This window comes from Salvelinus alpinus, chromosome 2 (genome assembly GCF_045679555.1).
Source record: "Salvelinus alpinus chromosome 2, SLU_Salpinus.1, whole genome shotgun sequence".
NCBI classification, from domain to species: Eukaryota; Metazoa; Chordata; class Actinopteri; order Salmoniformes; family Salmonidae; genus Salvelinus; species Salvelinus alpinus.
The window spans coordinates 16,085,816-16,101,591 of record NC_092087.1 but is presented as its reverse complement, the minus strand read 5'-3'; the positions used below and the strand labels follow the sequence as shown (position 1 = coordinate 16,101,591).

The 15,776-nt window shown below is 45.5% G+C and overlaps 1 protein-coding gene across 2 annotated transcripts; it reads right to left on the bottom strand.

Moving 5' to 3' along the window:
• Positions 1-2,128: 2,128 nt before the first annotated feature.
• Positions 2,129-15,760, bottom strand: LOC139554766 (RNA-binding protein 5-like). Of its 2 annotated transcripts, XM_071367899.1 has the most exons (25): positions 15,615-15,742; positions 15,334-15,358; positions 14,456-14,621; positions 12,155-12,313; positions 11,862-11,931; positions 11,369-11,442; positions 10,473-10,556; positions 10,085-10,145; positions 9,651-9,713; positions 9,359-9,519; positions 9,039-9,136; positions 8,850-8,937; positions 8,697-8,768; positions 8,534-8,597; positions 7,700-7,791; positions 7,476-7,584; positions 6,102-6,193; positions 5,787-5,969; positions 5,428-5,568; positions 5,225-5,302; positions 4,923-5,111; positions 4,707-4,781; positions 4,467-4,570; positions 3,602-3,731; positions 2,129-3,216 (listed from the first exon to the last, which is right to left on the bottom strand). In XM_071367899.1, exons 2-25 carry the CDS (start codon positions 15,339-15,341, stop codon positions 3,091-3,093), a joined length of 2,487 nt encoding a protein of 828 aa, XP_071224000.1. In that variant the 5' UTR covers positions 15,342-15,358; positions 15,615-15,742; the 3' UTR covers positions 2,129-3,090. The 2 variants fall into 2 exon arrangements, with proteins under 2 accessions (XP_071224000.1, XP_071223992.1); XM_071367891.1 differs by lacking the exon at positions 15,334-15,358 and having other exon boundaries at positions 15,615-15,760.
• Between the last annotated feature and the right edge of the window lie 16 nt (positions 15,761-15,776).

The following is a 15,776-nucleotide window of genomic DNA, read 5'->3' as shown; positions in this document are numbered from 1 at the left end:
AGGCGGCAGGATCCCTGGGCCCTGCTGCTCCATACCACCAGACCCCTCTACAGAGGGCTACCTGCTGCCCCCTGGGCCCTGGAGCCAGCATGGCCCTCCGCAAACACACATTCCACAGGGTGTGGAACAGGGGCAGGCAGATCCAGTGCAAATCCCAGGGTACACCTCGCTGTAGATATGTTAGTGCAGCCGGCCAGCCAATAGAGCAGCACACGTAGAGGTGACCAGTCAACAGCATGTAGGGGAGGTGGAGGATGGGTGTGGAGGACAGAACCAGGTCTAGCAGGATTTGGAGGAAGTTGACCACGTAGAGGTTGATGCTGAAGGCAGAGAGGGGGTGGCGGGACATGGGGTAGTTTCCAGTACAGTACAGGAAGGAGACGGTGAGGTGGCCGTGGGCGATGTAGAGGAACCACTGCAGCCACAGAGAGAGGCCCAGGGAGGCAGGAACGTATCAGGAGAGATAAAATCTTCCTCTACTCTGCAGGATCTATGCGAGTTTAGCTACATTATATTACATGGTTAAGGAGACAAATACAGTCCATGTTTATAGACTCAAATTGCATGAGATTTATTTTCTGATATATAAAGTAGCTCTAGACTAGTTATTGATGGGTTATTATTTTAGTTCCAAAGCAATTACACACAAATCATTCACAAACATGAACCTGATCCCTAGAGACACTGTATTCACATTACATACTGAACAGGCATCTCTACCAGCAGAGACATCTCTCTGCTCTGGCCGACAGCCTCTTGGTGATCATGAAGGCAGCAGCCAGGTTCTAGAGGGCACACAGGTAGTACAGGGGTCAGTTCTTTCCGGGATCCTTGGGACATCCCTACCCTAAATCCTAACCCCTATCATTATCCTAACCTTAACCCTTACCAAACACTAAACATTTTAAAATGTCAACTTCAGTGGGCTAGGGACATCCCCTGAATAGCAAGGACTGTAGTACAGGCCCATGAGACAGTAGGTGAGGCAGCTGAGGAATAGGAGGGTATACTAAGGGGACATTGAATAGCAGGGCTGTGTACACACACCAGGCCAGTGTATAGACCAGCATGTAGAAGAACTGGCAGAGCAGCCAAGCCCAGGGAGGAATGTTCCACTGGGGAGATAGGATAGAGGGAGCATAGGATAGAGGGAGCGTAGCCTAGTGGTTAAGAGCAGTAACCAAAAGGTTGCTGGTTTGAATGAGGCAAAATATCTGTTGTTGTGCCCTTGAACTAGGGTCTTAACCCCGATGTCGCTCTGGATTAGAGTGCCTGCTAAATCAGGGTTTCCCAAACTCAGTCCTGGGCTGCTTAAGAGCCCCATGGAGAAGAACGCCATTACCTGGTAGTGTCACCAGGGAGGAGCAACGCCATTACCTGGTAGTGAGTCACCAGGGAGGAGCGGAACGCCATTACCTGGTAGTGAGTCACCAGGGAGGAGCGGAACGCCATTACCTGGTAGTGAGTCACCAGGGAGGAGCGGAACGCCATTACCTGGTAGTGAGTCACCAGGGAGGAGCGGAACGCCATTACCTGGTAGTGAGTCACCAGGGAGGAGCGGAACGCCATTACCTGGTAGTGAGTCACCAGGGAGGAGCGGAACGCCATTACCTGGTAGTGAGTCACCAGGGAGGAGCGGAACGCCATTACCTGGTAGTGAGTCACCAGATAGGTCCTTGTGGAAAATTGGTAGTAGGTAGTTCAGTATTCTCTAGCTTCAGTTTGTTAGAATGGCCACGCCTGTGGTAAGAGGGAAGGAAGGGGGGGGGGGGGCGTGGACTGCATCTGCAGAACATTTATTTTAGTTTTAAATCAAATGTAGTGGCCCTGCTTCAGGAGAAATGTGACCCTAGAGCCCACACTATAACTGTATTCCGGATTTCCTCAATGTTATGTCTCTGTATTGACCGGTTGAGCAGCCAAGTTTGGTATGTGACTCTAGATTGCATTTTATCCTAGTCAATTAACCTTGCATTGAACTCAAATGTTAAGGATTCAAAGTTGAACATCTTGTGTCAATGTATATTTTAGTAATTTAGCACTTATCCAGAGTGACTTAGTCAATGCACTATACTGCACAATACCTGGGGAGCTACGCTCATCACTTACAACCAATGTTCCACACGAATTGAGTGATCAATCTTATTTAATATTTTCTGTACAAAATGAAAATGCATATCATACAGACTGTACAATCATTTAAATACTATTGCCACAAAAAAAGGAGAAAAACATGTCTATATCTTCATTCTTACAGAAGGAAATAATGTACTGTGCGTATATACACAAATTATAAGTTACATAATTCATAGTTTTACACTATCTCCAATAAAGACCAGTCCTTTCTTGATGCCTCTCTTCCCTGCTTGACTAATGAGTACAGTAAACATAATTCTCCCTCCAATCCCCTTATCGAGCGTGTCATCTTCTCCATGCCACCATTACAATCCCTTCAGCTCATCTCAAGGTGTTTTTTAATGGATGACTGTAGGGAAGGATGTTAGGATACCCATGGATGATGGTGATGGCCCCACACAGAAAGGAAGGGAACATAGGACCAGGGCCCAGATTCACAAAATCTTCTTATGAAGAAATGTCTTCTTACCTGCCATTTTTTCCTTAACTATAGACTGAAGTTAAGCAAAGTTGCTATTCCTCAAAAAAGATTCTTGGAACATTTCTTATGCTTCTCCTTACACAAAAAGTTAAGAAATTAGATTCTTGAAAATAAAGTTCATGGAAATGTTGTTAATTCCAACCTCGTCTTAAACTCAGGGCAGTGAGAGAAAAAGCAATTGAAAACAATTGAACATGTTTAATTCACACAACCTTCATCTGAAAGTATCAGTATTGATTATTTAAACCCAAGAACATGTTTTAGAATAGTAATCTCAGTATGAAATACGGTAACATGATTGGCATTGCTAGTTAAAACGGTTGCTTAGCAACAAACACCGAATTGCACTTACGAACATCTTTTTTTATTTTCTTAAGAAGCTTCTTAAGTTTTTACATAAGAAATGTTTTGTGAATCTGGGCCCAGGTCCAGAAGGATGTGTCCATTCTTAGGAGGCAGGTGGATTGGGCAAATCACTCCATTTCAGTGAAGCGGGCAAACATGGCTTTGCGCACAGCGTCTTTGTATGTGTCAGAGGCAGACAGGCCGTAGCTGCTGCCTTTGGTTCCAAGACCAGCTCCCTTTGCCCTCAGCTGAGCCTGTAGAGAGATAACAGCAGGCCTGTGATCAGTAAAGCAATATGACACTGGAATCATTGGCATATTAAAAAACAGAAAAAAATCTCTATCCATCTCAATATACATATTTTCCAATATGTTGCTTAGGTGTTTAAACACATTCAGACAGTAGGGTAATTAGGTGGAGAGAAAGACAGTGGGAAGGCTGTGCCCAGGGATTGAACCCTGGTCTCCGGTGGAAAGATGTATATGTGACGTGCCGGGGAATGTTACCTCTACCACGGCTCTGCATTTATACAGCAAACTTAACAGACTTGTTGTATATGAAAGACACCTTAACAGTTTCCTTATGTTTAGCTGTTGGGTTGAAGCAGCACTATTACTGGTTTAACTGGACGAGATTCACCTCAATAGGTGCAGTGATGCCCTGCTGGTTACGGCCCAGACCTCTGCCCTCCTGCCATCCCATGGCCTGCAGCATCTTGTTCCCTATGTTGTCACTGTTCAGACCGTCCTTGGTGGGTTGTTCATAGTTACTGCAGAGGGGGAAATGACACGACCATCATTATTACCCAACCTCATGTCACAGAGCATCAATGTAGGTTCTTGAGTCAACGTATGCCTGGTTCACACTGCAGACCTTAATGCTCAAAACAGTTTTGTTTTTCAAATCTGTTTTGGAATACTGACTGTCCAAACAGCAAGTTACAAGCGACCAAATCAGGTGTGTTTGTTAAGCCAGCAGTAATTTGCTGATATGGCTATGCTAGTTGTCATAGTAACATTGGGTGTGTGTGCAGTGGTGTAGGCTGACTGGTGGTGCTCGTGCTTCCTATCAGTCAGAAGTTATGTAGCACGTTAAGGTGACAATGCCTGCCATAGAAGTTTACCAGTTGCTTTGAATGTTCAAAATCATAGTGGAAGAACACTTAACGCCTCAAAGGATAAGATTAACCAACTTTCAAAATGAGTCCTTTTTGGCTAGCCACAGCAGTCAACTAGCTAGCTAGCGGTTTAGCACATTCACATGGTTCTTGTCAGAGTAGCTAGCAAGCAAACATATTCAAAATAACTGTTTAGAAACCACTTGAGTGCAAATAGATCAGATCTGACCGTTGGGCAAGGAATCAGATTTGTATCTGATTTCAAACCACCTACGAAGGTGGTTTGAAATGTGTCTTGGAATATCAGAATATGGATTTGAGTCACTTCAAACTGCCAGTGTGAACAAGGCTTAAGAAGTATGTGCACGGCTTAACACTAGCACTAACATGACTGGTGCTGGCTGTGCGGTGAATTTCTTCTTCTTGGGTGCTGGGGGTTCAGGGATGCCGTATTTCTCTCTCCTCTCCGCAGCCCGGTCCCTGTACTTCATCTGTTCACAGACCGAGAGCAAGAAAGAGACACAGAGTGAGAATGAATGTAGAAACAAACCCGATAACAGGGTTTCTATTAACTGAACCCCAACTAAAACAGTTAAAGCAGCATCGTCTCCATGTCTGAGCCGTTACCTCGGTCTCTCTCCTCTCCTGCTCCTCCAGCTCAGCCTCACTCAGCTTAGATCTGCGGTGGACCTCCAGGTTTTGCTGGGATAAGAAGACAAATAAGTCAAAGACCTTTACACTTCATTCATACATTTCAAGCTCTTCCTTTCCCATATTAGCTTTTCATAACAGTTGAGAAAGTGGACTATTGTGGAGTTCTACCTTCGAGTCAGTGCTAAGTACCTTATGGAGGTCTGAGAGCTGTTGGTGGCGCACCAGGCCGTCCTTATTGGGGAACTGTCTCCTACACAGCAGGCACGCCATCTTCTTCCAGTCTGTCAGCTGGTCCTGCTCACCACCACCGTGCTCCAGCTCTGCTGCACCCCCTTCCTCTGGGTCACTGTCTCCACTGTAGGCTGCCACCAGGCCAACCTGGAGAAGGACAACCAGATGGTTGTATATTAACTAGGTAGCTACCATACCAGACTGGAAAATGTACTCTAAAATTGCAGCTCATACATTGGAGTGTAGTAACAATATGTTACCTTGGCTGAGTTGGTTGGGACCTGCTCCTCAGGGCGCTGCACTGCTTCTAACATCAGCATTTCCAAGCTTCCAGCCTGCTGTAAAGTCACACCACAACACTACTCAGTCCACCTCGTCAATCTGCCATCAAGTCAATGTTAAGATTCCCTGGATGGGTTTTCTAAAGGATTCAAACTATCATGGATAGACTTAAAATGGCTACCTTCTTCTCGAAGAGTGTGAAGCCTGCGTCAGCAGCCGCGGCCTCTTTCCTCTCCTCCTGGCTGACGGGCTGGAAGCTGCTCTTAAAGTTCTCCTTCTGCTTGTTCAGACTCTTCGCCCAGCGCTCCATGTCCTTAGCGATCTGAAAGGCCAACCAGAACAACTCAGTCAGACACACCAACCACGGTATTCAGCAGTATCATTGTGTATCACTGTAATCCATGTGTATTTAATGTGTGTTAAGTCTTGTGTGCTCCTCTGCTGCAGAACCAATTGCCCCCTCAGACAAATACAGTTGAACAAACTACACACAATTATCACAAGTCTAAAGTTATGCTGCCTTGATATCCCTCTGCCTACCTGCTGAGCCGTCTTGCTCTTGGGCTTTTCTTGTTTCCTCTCCTTTGATTCCTTAGCCTCGTTGCTAGCTGCTGCTGATGCATTCGCACTCTGCTCAGTTTGGTCGGCGGCTGAGGCAGGGACGTACGTCTGTTTCTCACTGTCCCAGTAGAGGTACTGCTGCGTCTGGGAGTTGTAGTAGTACTGAAGGAAAGGAGAAACTACAACTATCAAAACACATACATCCACAGACCCAAGTGTTCGCACAACTCAGACGGCATTGTGGAAGAACGCAGAACAGCAAGAGAAAACACAGACTGGTGTGTGGGTACTAACGTGGGTATTTGGGTCGTAGTAGAGGCCGGTTTGAGGGTCGAAGTAGAAGCCAGAGGATTCGTCATACTGGTAGGTAGAGGTATCAGGTACAGCTGAGGATGAAGACAGAGTATGGAATATTAAGAGTCAAACACTTGGCTTGAACAGAGTAGATCATTTTAAATCTGAAAGCATTCCACAAGTTCTATTGTTTCCATTCTGCACTGGAACCTGCAGTGTCAGTCAGACAGGTAGGTGAGTGAGGCTCTTACCAGTGTCAGTCAGACAGGTAGGTGAGAGGCTCTTACCAGTGTCAGTCAGACAGGTAGGTGAGAGAGGCTCTTACCAGTGTCAGTCAGACAGGTAGGTGAGAGAGGCTCTTACCAGTGTCAGTCAGACAGGTAGGTGAGAGAGGCTCTTACCAGTGTCAGTCAGACAGGGAACATGCAGTGTCAGTCAGACAGGTAGGTGAGAGAGGTTCTTACCAGTGTCAGTCAGACAGGTAGGTGAGAGAGGCTCTTACCAGTGTCAGTCAGACAGGTAGGTGAGAGAAGCTCTTACCAGTGTCAGTCAGACAGGTAGGTGAGTGAGGCTCTTACCAGTGTCAGTCAGACAGGTAGGTGAGAGAGGCTCTTACCAGTGTCAGTCAGACAGGTAGGTGAGAGAGGCTCTTACCAGTGTCAGTCAGACAGGTAGGCGAGAGGCTCTTACCAGTGTCAGTCAGACAGGTAGGCGAGTGAGGCTCTTACCAGTGTCAGTCAGACAGGTAGGCGAGTGAGGCTCTTACCAGTGTCAGTCAGACAGGTAGGCGAGTGAGGCTCTTACCAGTGTCAGTCAGACAGGTAGGTGAGAGAGGCTCTTACCAGTGTCAGTCAGACAGGTAGGTGAGAGAGGCTCTTACCAGTGTCAGTCAGACAGGTAGGTGAGAGAGGCTCTTACCAGTGTCAGTCAGACAGGTAGGTGAGAGAGGCTCTTACCAGTGTCAGTCAGACAGGTAGGTGAGTGAGGCTCTTACCAGTGTCAGTCAGACAGGTAGGTGAGAGAGGCTCTTACCAGTGTCAGTCAGACAGGTAGGTGAGAGAGGCTCTTACCAGTGTCAGTCAGACAGGTAGGTGAGTGAGGCTCTTACCAGTGTCAGTCAGACAGGTAGGTGAGAGAGGCTCTTACCAGTGTCAGTCAGACAGGTAGGCAAGTGAGGCTCTTACCAGTGTCAGTCAGACAGGTAGGGGAGAGAGGCTCTTACCAGTGTCAGTCAGACAGGTAGGTGAGTGAGGCTCTAACCTGTGTCAGTCAGACAGGTAGGTGAGTGAGGCTCTTACCAGTGTCAGTCAGACAGGTAGGTGAGTGAGGCTCTAACCTGTGTCAGTCAGACAGGTAGGTGAGTGAGGCTCTAACCTGTGTCAGTGGCCAGTCCAGAGAGTGTCGCTGTGGCTGTGGAAGCCGGCGCTGTCATGGTCGCAGCTGCCGAGTGAATTCCGGTCTGTTTTGCTTCCAGTTGCAACGCCTGCAAAGACACAATTGGTAATTGTGGGAATCTTTACAGCGAGCACATTGTGAGTAGTGCAGTAAATAAGGCTGTGTGTCGTGACAGGGTCATAGGTTAAATACATAGGACTTACTTGTGCGGCAGTGTGACTGATGAGGTTGGATTGGTAGACCTGTGCACCCTGTGAGATCACCACTCCTGTAGCTGCTGGGACACCTGGAGCCGCTGTCAATACAAGACTCCCAGGCTTTATAACATGCTATTACCAACACCTCTTTTGGAAACAGATAGCAGTTGGACCTTCTCAAATCAGAAGGCTATGAACTCCTTTACCATCCCATATTAAAATTAGACACCACATTTTTTGTTTCATTTAAAACTCACTCTGGCATGTCTAGAACTCTCAAAACATACACATATTTAGATAATACCAAAGCATTTGCTACAATTACTTAACCTTTTAACTTTATTTTTCTATTTTTCCAGAAATTCAGCGTTTGCTTGACGTTATTAAGGATCCCAGTCCAAGTTATATCTTTTGCCGCTTTCTCCTCTACACCAATGTTTACTCCCAACACCTTCATAAAATCCTTTGCTACCTTAAATGGAATCTCACACTTATTTGCATTGATATCCCCAACAAACATTATTTCAGTCTTCTCCATATTTACTTAAGCACCTGATGCCTTACCATACAAGTCAATGATTTTCATAATGCTTCCTACATCCTTCACAGTACAAGTAGTGTCAACAGCGTACTGATGTAGAACACTGACACCACCACCTGGGATTCCAACACCCCTTACCGTCTTTATCACTAATTGTTAAAGCAGCTAAGGGTTCTGTAGAAACACTGTACAACAGAGCTGACAAAAGGACAGCCCTGCCTTACTGACCTCTCTACAGGGAAAGTATCTGTTAAAGGCATCGACACGGAATGAATTGCAGACTGTATGTTTCCTCTTACCTCCCAGTATTCCGTTCCCCTGGGAAGGGTCTCCTGCTGCCTGCTGGTAGTAGGCTTGGTAGTCCTAGCAACACAGAAAGGAAGTCAGTCAGTCACATTGGAGCATCTGCAATACACCCCAGGGATTTCCAGACTGGGGTAACCTCCCCACCGATCATCATACCTGTGTGTAGGGAGCGTAGCCCTCCTCTAGGTAGCTGTACTCTGACAGATGTCCTTCAGCACACTGTTGAGGCTAGGAAGGAATACACTGCATCTTAGTATGTCTGTGGCTAAACAAAAGACCACAGCTGAATGTGAGCGGTGTGTGGGTTACCTGGCTGGAGGACCACTGGGCAGCAGCGATGGCTGTGCTGGCCACAGAGAAGGCACTGATCCGGTTACCGTCTGGGAGCAAGAGATCCCTGAAGAGAGGAGAGTCAAGATTAGAGAGACGCTGCCATCACTACACCCTCTGAGGACATATTTTACTGAAAACCACTGACATCTGTGACAGGACACTCACTTCCTGGCACTCTTGGCATAGTCCACACCAATGGTCTTTCCATCCAGCTTGAGAGGAGGCTGTAGTCCTTGCAGGATGGTTAGGAGCTGAGATGCCTCCTGTGACGCAGAAAAAAACAAAGCACTTAAGACTATTTTACACAGAAACATTTATACAGATTTCACTAAATCAAGCCAAAGATGAGAAGCACCAGTTGAGCAATATGGCCATTCATAATCATAAGGGACATTAATCAAGTTAGAGGATGTTCTGTAGAGAACATCAAATCAAAGACCATATCATGTGTATATGTGCAGACGTCTGCTTAAAGGATGGCGTACCAGAGGGGAGGAGAGCTGTACAAAGGTGAAGCCTCTGTTCTGTCCCGTCTGTTTGTCCTTAATGAGACGGATGTTGCTGGGTGACAGGTTGGCGTAGGGGGCCAGGGCTGTCAGGATGGCCTCCACCGTGGTCAAAGGGGCTATGTTCCTCAGGATGATTGCTGGAGAGGACATGAACACATACAGTCTAAAGTCTATCACTGGCACTTCTCAAACCCCCCTCCCCCATGACATCTGACAGGACATTATGGGTGTGTGTCTGTGGGCTGCCCATTTGTGGAGAGGTACTCACTGTCGCCGTAGTAGTCTCCACTCTGCTGGGTCTCTGTGACTCCAGTGGTGTTGGTCTCACCCTCTGTTGAGGCAGACAGAATGAGAGCAGGGCATTAGCGTCACCTCACCCTCAGTACCCATGACAGAGTCCAGGACATGAGTTAGAAAAAAAAAGAAAATCCGCTCCACAGGGATTTGACATCCTCGCTATTCCGCCAGTCAATTCTCACGTACGTTTTCAGCTAAATCTGATTTGTTCACAATACTAAGGAATATGATTGGTCAGTGTTTATGGGGCCATGATGACAGTCGTGTTAATAGGGTTGGCATTTCTAAAGTATAGATATATCAGTATTCTGTACTGGTCCTGTGCGCAGCCCCTCTTGCCTGAACATTGTCTCAGGCCATCCAGATGGGTGCAGGCAGTGGCTTCCTGGTTCAGGAACTACTTACCAGCTTTAGCTGCTCCACACCTGAAGCACTTCAGCCTCCTCCGGAAATTGTACAGGCCGCACTGCAAGCAACCGGTCACATCATTTTTATTGATAATACAGCTACTTATGTCCAGGACACTGCTGCCTCAGATGAATAGCAAACTAACAGCGGTGCAGCATACGGTACTTACCTGAGCCAAATGCTCACCCTGGCAACTAATGAAATCAGGGATCCCTATACCTAACGACGTGCTCAAACTCATTTGGCAGGAGCTCATTCTGGACTATAAGGTAACTAACAATTGAGGGCCTAACGTTGTCACTACAGCATTTCAGATACGAGTGGAAGGTAAATATAGTGTGGGCAGCAGGGTTGGACATGGAGTCAAGCCACAGAAGAAACTTACAGTGTTGCAGAGCCAGTCTTCAAACTTGTGTCGCGGGATGCTGTAGTGCATGGCCACACTCTTGCCTTGGATGACCAGGAGTTTCTGCAAGAGGAGGTTCAAAATGTTGGTCATTTCAAGCTTCCTGGCAGGCACAGGTCTCACTCTAGCTGCAACCAAAGAACAAGCAGTGCTGGCAGAGAGGGAAGGGGACCCCCGGTTGGAGTTTGTGTCAAAGACAGACGGAAAGATGTGTATGTGAGCTTGTGTACAGAGGGTTCTTAAGGTGTTTGGGACCCGAGTGTCCAGACTGAGCCGGAGCAGTGTGTATAATGTAAACATGAGATACTTTTATCAGCTTTCCTAGAACCAAGGATAGGCTTCCCACAACAGACATTGAATGAAAATGAATTTGCTAAGAAGCACAGCATAAATCAAAGAAATCAAAAGGGTGAAATTTGGAGAGGCCACTGGGCTATAAGGAGTAAAAATTCACCATTTGTCCCCCGATGGCCTAAGGCCAATTTCTTTTAAATCAGGAAACTCTTACCAGCCAGATTGCAAGGTACTACAATCTCAAAGCTGGTTTGAAAATCAAGTGTTTTAAGTTAAGTTTCCGATAAATTACATGGCTCAATTGTCTTAACTTAGTCTTACGTCTTACACCATGAAAATATTGGGGGGGGGGGGGGGGCTGAGATGGAGTTAGGATCAGTGAAAGGCTAAATAAACCTCTAAAACCATGCAGTCTTTCTGGATACCATATTCAGATTCCAATATTGTATTCTCCAACTAAAAATCAACATTTCCTTCAAAACCTCAGTTCTTATTCATATCACTTTGATTGCCATTTGGTTGTCTTTTTTCAGAGCCCCAAGGTAAAAAAAAAAAACTAGACTTGGCGATTGTGAAGCAACCTGATTGGTCTCCATCCATCGGGTAGCATCTTGCAAGTGATAAAACTCCACGAAGACGAAACCTCGGCTTATACCTAGAGACAGCATTCAAATATAGACGGGAGGAGTGTTAGTCAGAGTCCATGGGCACAACATTCAAACTCTGTCACAAACTGCTTCAGGGGCCAGTACGGCAAACAGTGGGCCCTTCCTTTTGGGTTTTGCCATAGCAAGAAATGCTGCAGGATGACACTGGCCCATACATACTCAGTGTGCCTCTATGATCAGTTTGTTTCTCTCATTTAAAACAGCTTGGCTGGCTGATGGCCTTTCTTACCTTTTCGCTCCACATCTTAAGAGAAAATAAAATATTGTTTCTTTGTTTGACATTAATTCTTAACAATTTCCGATTTTTTATGTTGCTATGGCAAAACTGAAGTCAACTGAAGCAGATTGGCCCTGTAGTCAAATATAGTGTGGGGGAGGGGGGCTGCGTGGTACACCTGGATCTCACCTGTCCTCTTTTTCATCAGGCGGACATCTATTGGCTGGGGTCCCTCCAGCTGGTCCAGGGCAGCTCGGATCTGGACGGCAAGAGAAGGACAGACATTAAATCCATAGCCTTAAGTTCTGGAACACGTTTCACTTGACATTATACATAGTTACTAATGTCTCCTTTAGTTTCACTGTATAGCCTACTCTTCACAGAGTAGGCTATACAGTAGTGCCCACACCCTTCTTCGCAGAGAAAATGGCACCCAACCAAACCACAGGTGGTGGGTCTAAAGCAGAGAAAGAGGAACTTACGTCTCCCTCTGTAATGTGAAGAGACAGGCCCCGGAGCATGATTGTCTTACTCTCCTTCTCTTCCCCTGGCTCCTCCCTGTATTCCTGCTCAGGGTAGTCTCCATCAGAGTGGTAACAGTCTTCAGATCTATCACTGTTCCGTCGCTTCCTGTCTCTCTGCTGGAGTGGATAAAACAGTGTGCATCAGCATGGACCAATGCTAACTTTTGTTCTAACTATCCCAAATAGCCAAAAACCTACTGTCCAGAACAGAATTTCTACTGGCTAGGACATTGTGTAGTTCTTAAATTCATTGGGTTCATGCAGGGCCTATAGGTTGTAATGGGCTACATCTGGTTATTATAATATATATATATTAAAGGGGCAGTGCAGTCAAAAATGTGATTTCTGTGTATTATATATATATATATATATATATATATTCAAATTGTATGTCACATGCCCCAAATACAACAAGAGGAATAAAATAAAATATACAAGAATGGAGCTATATACAGGGAGAACCAGATCAATGTGCAGGTGTATGAGGTATTTGAGGGAGATATGTAAATGAAAGCAGGGTAAAGTGACTAGGCATCAGGATAGATGATAATAAAGGTATTTGAGGTAGATATGTACATAAAGGCAGGGTAAAGTGACTAGGCATCAGGATAGATGATAATAAAGGTATTTGAGGTAGATATGTACATGAAGGCAGGGTAAAGTGACTAGGCATCAGGATAGATAATAAGGCAACACTAGATGTTTGAACATTGCTGTGAGGACTTGCTTCCATTCAGCCACAAGAGCATTAGTGAGGTCGGGCACTGATGTTGGGCTATTAGGGCTGGCTCGGGGTCGCCTTCCAATTCATCCCAAAGGTATTCGATGGGGTTGAGGTGAGGCCTTTGTGCAGGCCAGTCAAGTTCTTCCACACCGATCTCGACAAACCATTTCTGTATGGACCTTGCTTAGTGCGAGGGGGAATTGTCATGAAACAGGAAAAGGCCTTCCCTAAAACTGTTGCCACAAAGTTGGAAGCACAGAATTGTCTAGAATGTCATTGTATGCTGCAGCATTAAGATTCCCCTTCACTGGAACTAAGGGGCCTTGCCCAAACCATGAAAAACATGGTTTGGCGTTGTTGCTCCTAGACATTTCCACTTCACAATAACAGCACTTACAGTTGCCCGGGGCAGCTCTAACAGGGCAGAAATTTGACGAACTGACTTGTTCGAAAGGTTGCATCCTATGATGGTGGCACGTAGAAAGTCAATGCGCTCTTCATTAAGGCCATTCTACTGCCAATGTTTGTCTATGGAGTTTGCATGGCTGTGTGCTCGATTTTATATACCCGCCATTAACGGGTGTGGCTGAAATAGTCGAATTCACTCATTTGAAGGGGTGTCCACATACTTTTGTATATATAGTAGTGTAGTTTTCCTTCACATAAAAAACATTAAAGCAAAACATACACAGAAAATGGCTTCAGATTTCCTCAGATGACAACTTTAACTAGCAGTCACAAGTAAATGAGCTAACAATGAAAAAGCAAGGTACATTTATAATGTTTTTCCTAGAAAAAACACAGCCAGCTATATTTCCCCATGTTTAGCTTGAAGTTAATCTTGCATTTTACTGAGAAAAAAAAAAAATTGGCAACACATCAAATCAGACCGCTGTCTGCTGATAAATTCACCAATGGTCATTCTTCATCCGAGTGGAGAAGTGCAACTGAAGCACAACATTTGTATGATGCAGATCATACAGTAGGCTAGCCAAGACTAGTTGTTTTTTTTGTAGCTTCTTTTTGCAGACTACCAACAGTAGCCAGCATTTTGTTAGTATGTTCACTATTGAAGGTTTACTTTTGTAAATCACGTTCCCCTAAAATAAATAAGCTCAGCGAGTAGATTGATGGGCGCTTCTTTTTCCTCTGGACAGCTCACGTGTGATGTGTGAAGGCATCAACTCATGTACTGCTCGGAAAGTTGTGACTCGCTGGAGCATGGTGGTGTTAGAATGAACGACCAATCAAATTGTTCAAATTGCATGAATTTTCCACTTGTAGTCTTTAATGCCTTTCAATGGTAGAACGCGACACTAAAGGTAAATGTTGAACCAGAAGGCAAAAATGTGCTGAAAAGTTACTGGCCCGGTCAGGACAGACGAGATTCACTGGCCCGGCATGTTTTTACTGGCCCCGGGCCAGCGTCAATACCGGACCCTGATCAGGGGACTCTACTAGTAGTCAATGAGATTGGTTTTGGATGCACTCCCATTACAAGTCATGTCACTGGGTGTCTGACTCAGAACACATACCTCTGGACTGCCTCTGCTCCCTCGGCGTTCTCCTCCATTGTAGCGTTCGCTGTGTCTCTCTTCGCCCCATCGGCGCATGTCCTGCTCTCCCCTCTCACGCCACTCTGACTCACCCCGGCCCAGATCGTTGCCGCCGTATCTGCCACTACGCTCTGTGCGACTCAACCTGTGCAGTCAGGCATACACACAGTCAAAAGCAGATTGAAATTTGACACACTCAAGGAATAAAGAATGGGTTCCAATGCAATTGTTTATTGGTCAAGATAACTTCCAAGTACTTTTATTTACAGTTAGCAATGTAATCCTCCCAATTCTGATGTATTCTTCAAGCTGAAATTGTTGTGTGTGGATTTAGTCAAGAGGGTTATCCAACAAACCACTGCATTCCAGTATGGTCTCAGACTAAATATGAAATGCTGAGAACGGGTTGTGCGTTCTCATACTGTGAATGTCACTGATGATGCGCTGCCTAACGCCCTAGCCAGTTTAGTAGGAGGGAGAGTTGCTTACTTGTTCGTGTTAGCAAAGCATGGAATAGTAAACAATACATAAGCTAAAATCAGCAAGCTAAATTACTTTGACCGAAATATTATTGCAAGTGTAGTTGTAAGTTTGCTAACTTAGTAGGTTCGATCCCGGGCTGTATCACAACCGACGGTGATCGGGAGTCCCATAGGGCGGGGCACAACTGGCCCAGCTTTTCCGGGTTAGGGGAGGGTTTTTCCGGGGTAGGCCGTCATTGTAAAATAAGAATTGGTTTTTAACTGACTCGCCTAGTTAAATAAAAGGTCAAACAAAAAAGTAGCTTGTTAACGTTAGCCGACTTGCTAGCGAGACACTACAGTACCTACAATATTTTTATGCTGATTGAAACTCACCGTCCCATTTCAATGGTTGTCACGACTATCAAAGGGTGGAGATGTGTGGAATTGGGGGACAAGAAAAAAATGGTATTATTATTCCAGCATGTAAATAAAACCTAGTTAGCTAGATAGTTGGCTTGTCTGCTGAAAGCAGAGGCAAGATGGAGACACAATGACGTACGCTTCAAGCTAACGTTAGCTGATTGATACTCTTGCCTTGAGCTAGCTGGTACCTAGGTTAAGAACACAAATAATAAAGCATAGGAGTATAACTATACAGAAGCATTGTAACTCACCAGTTTAAACAAGCTTTAAAATAGTATACAGATGTTTGAAAACAATTAAAGCACTTGCACATTTCAAAGGGAAAAATGGTTGTTTGACTCGTCAACACTTTCTCCATCCCAAGATGCTTAGGGCGGGAACGTGGAAAACGACGATGCATGTTGGGTAACGAA

Coding starts and splice junctions, on each gene's coding strand:
- LOC139554766 (XM_071367891.1), bottom strand. CDS start 15,721: ATGGAGAAAGTGTTGACGAGTCAAACAACCATTTTTCCCTTTGAAATG. Junction 11,932..12,154: donor TTCACATTACAGAGGGAGAC/GTAAGTTCCTCT, acceptor CTTGCCGTCCAG/ATCCGAGCTGCCCTGGACCA. Junction 5,112..5,224: donor TCCCAACCAACTCAGCCAAG/GTAACATATTGT, acceptor GTCCTTCTCCAG/GTTGGCCTGGTGGCAGCCTA.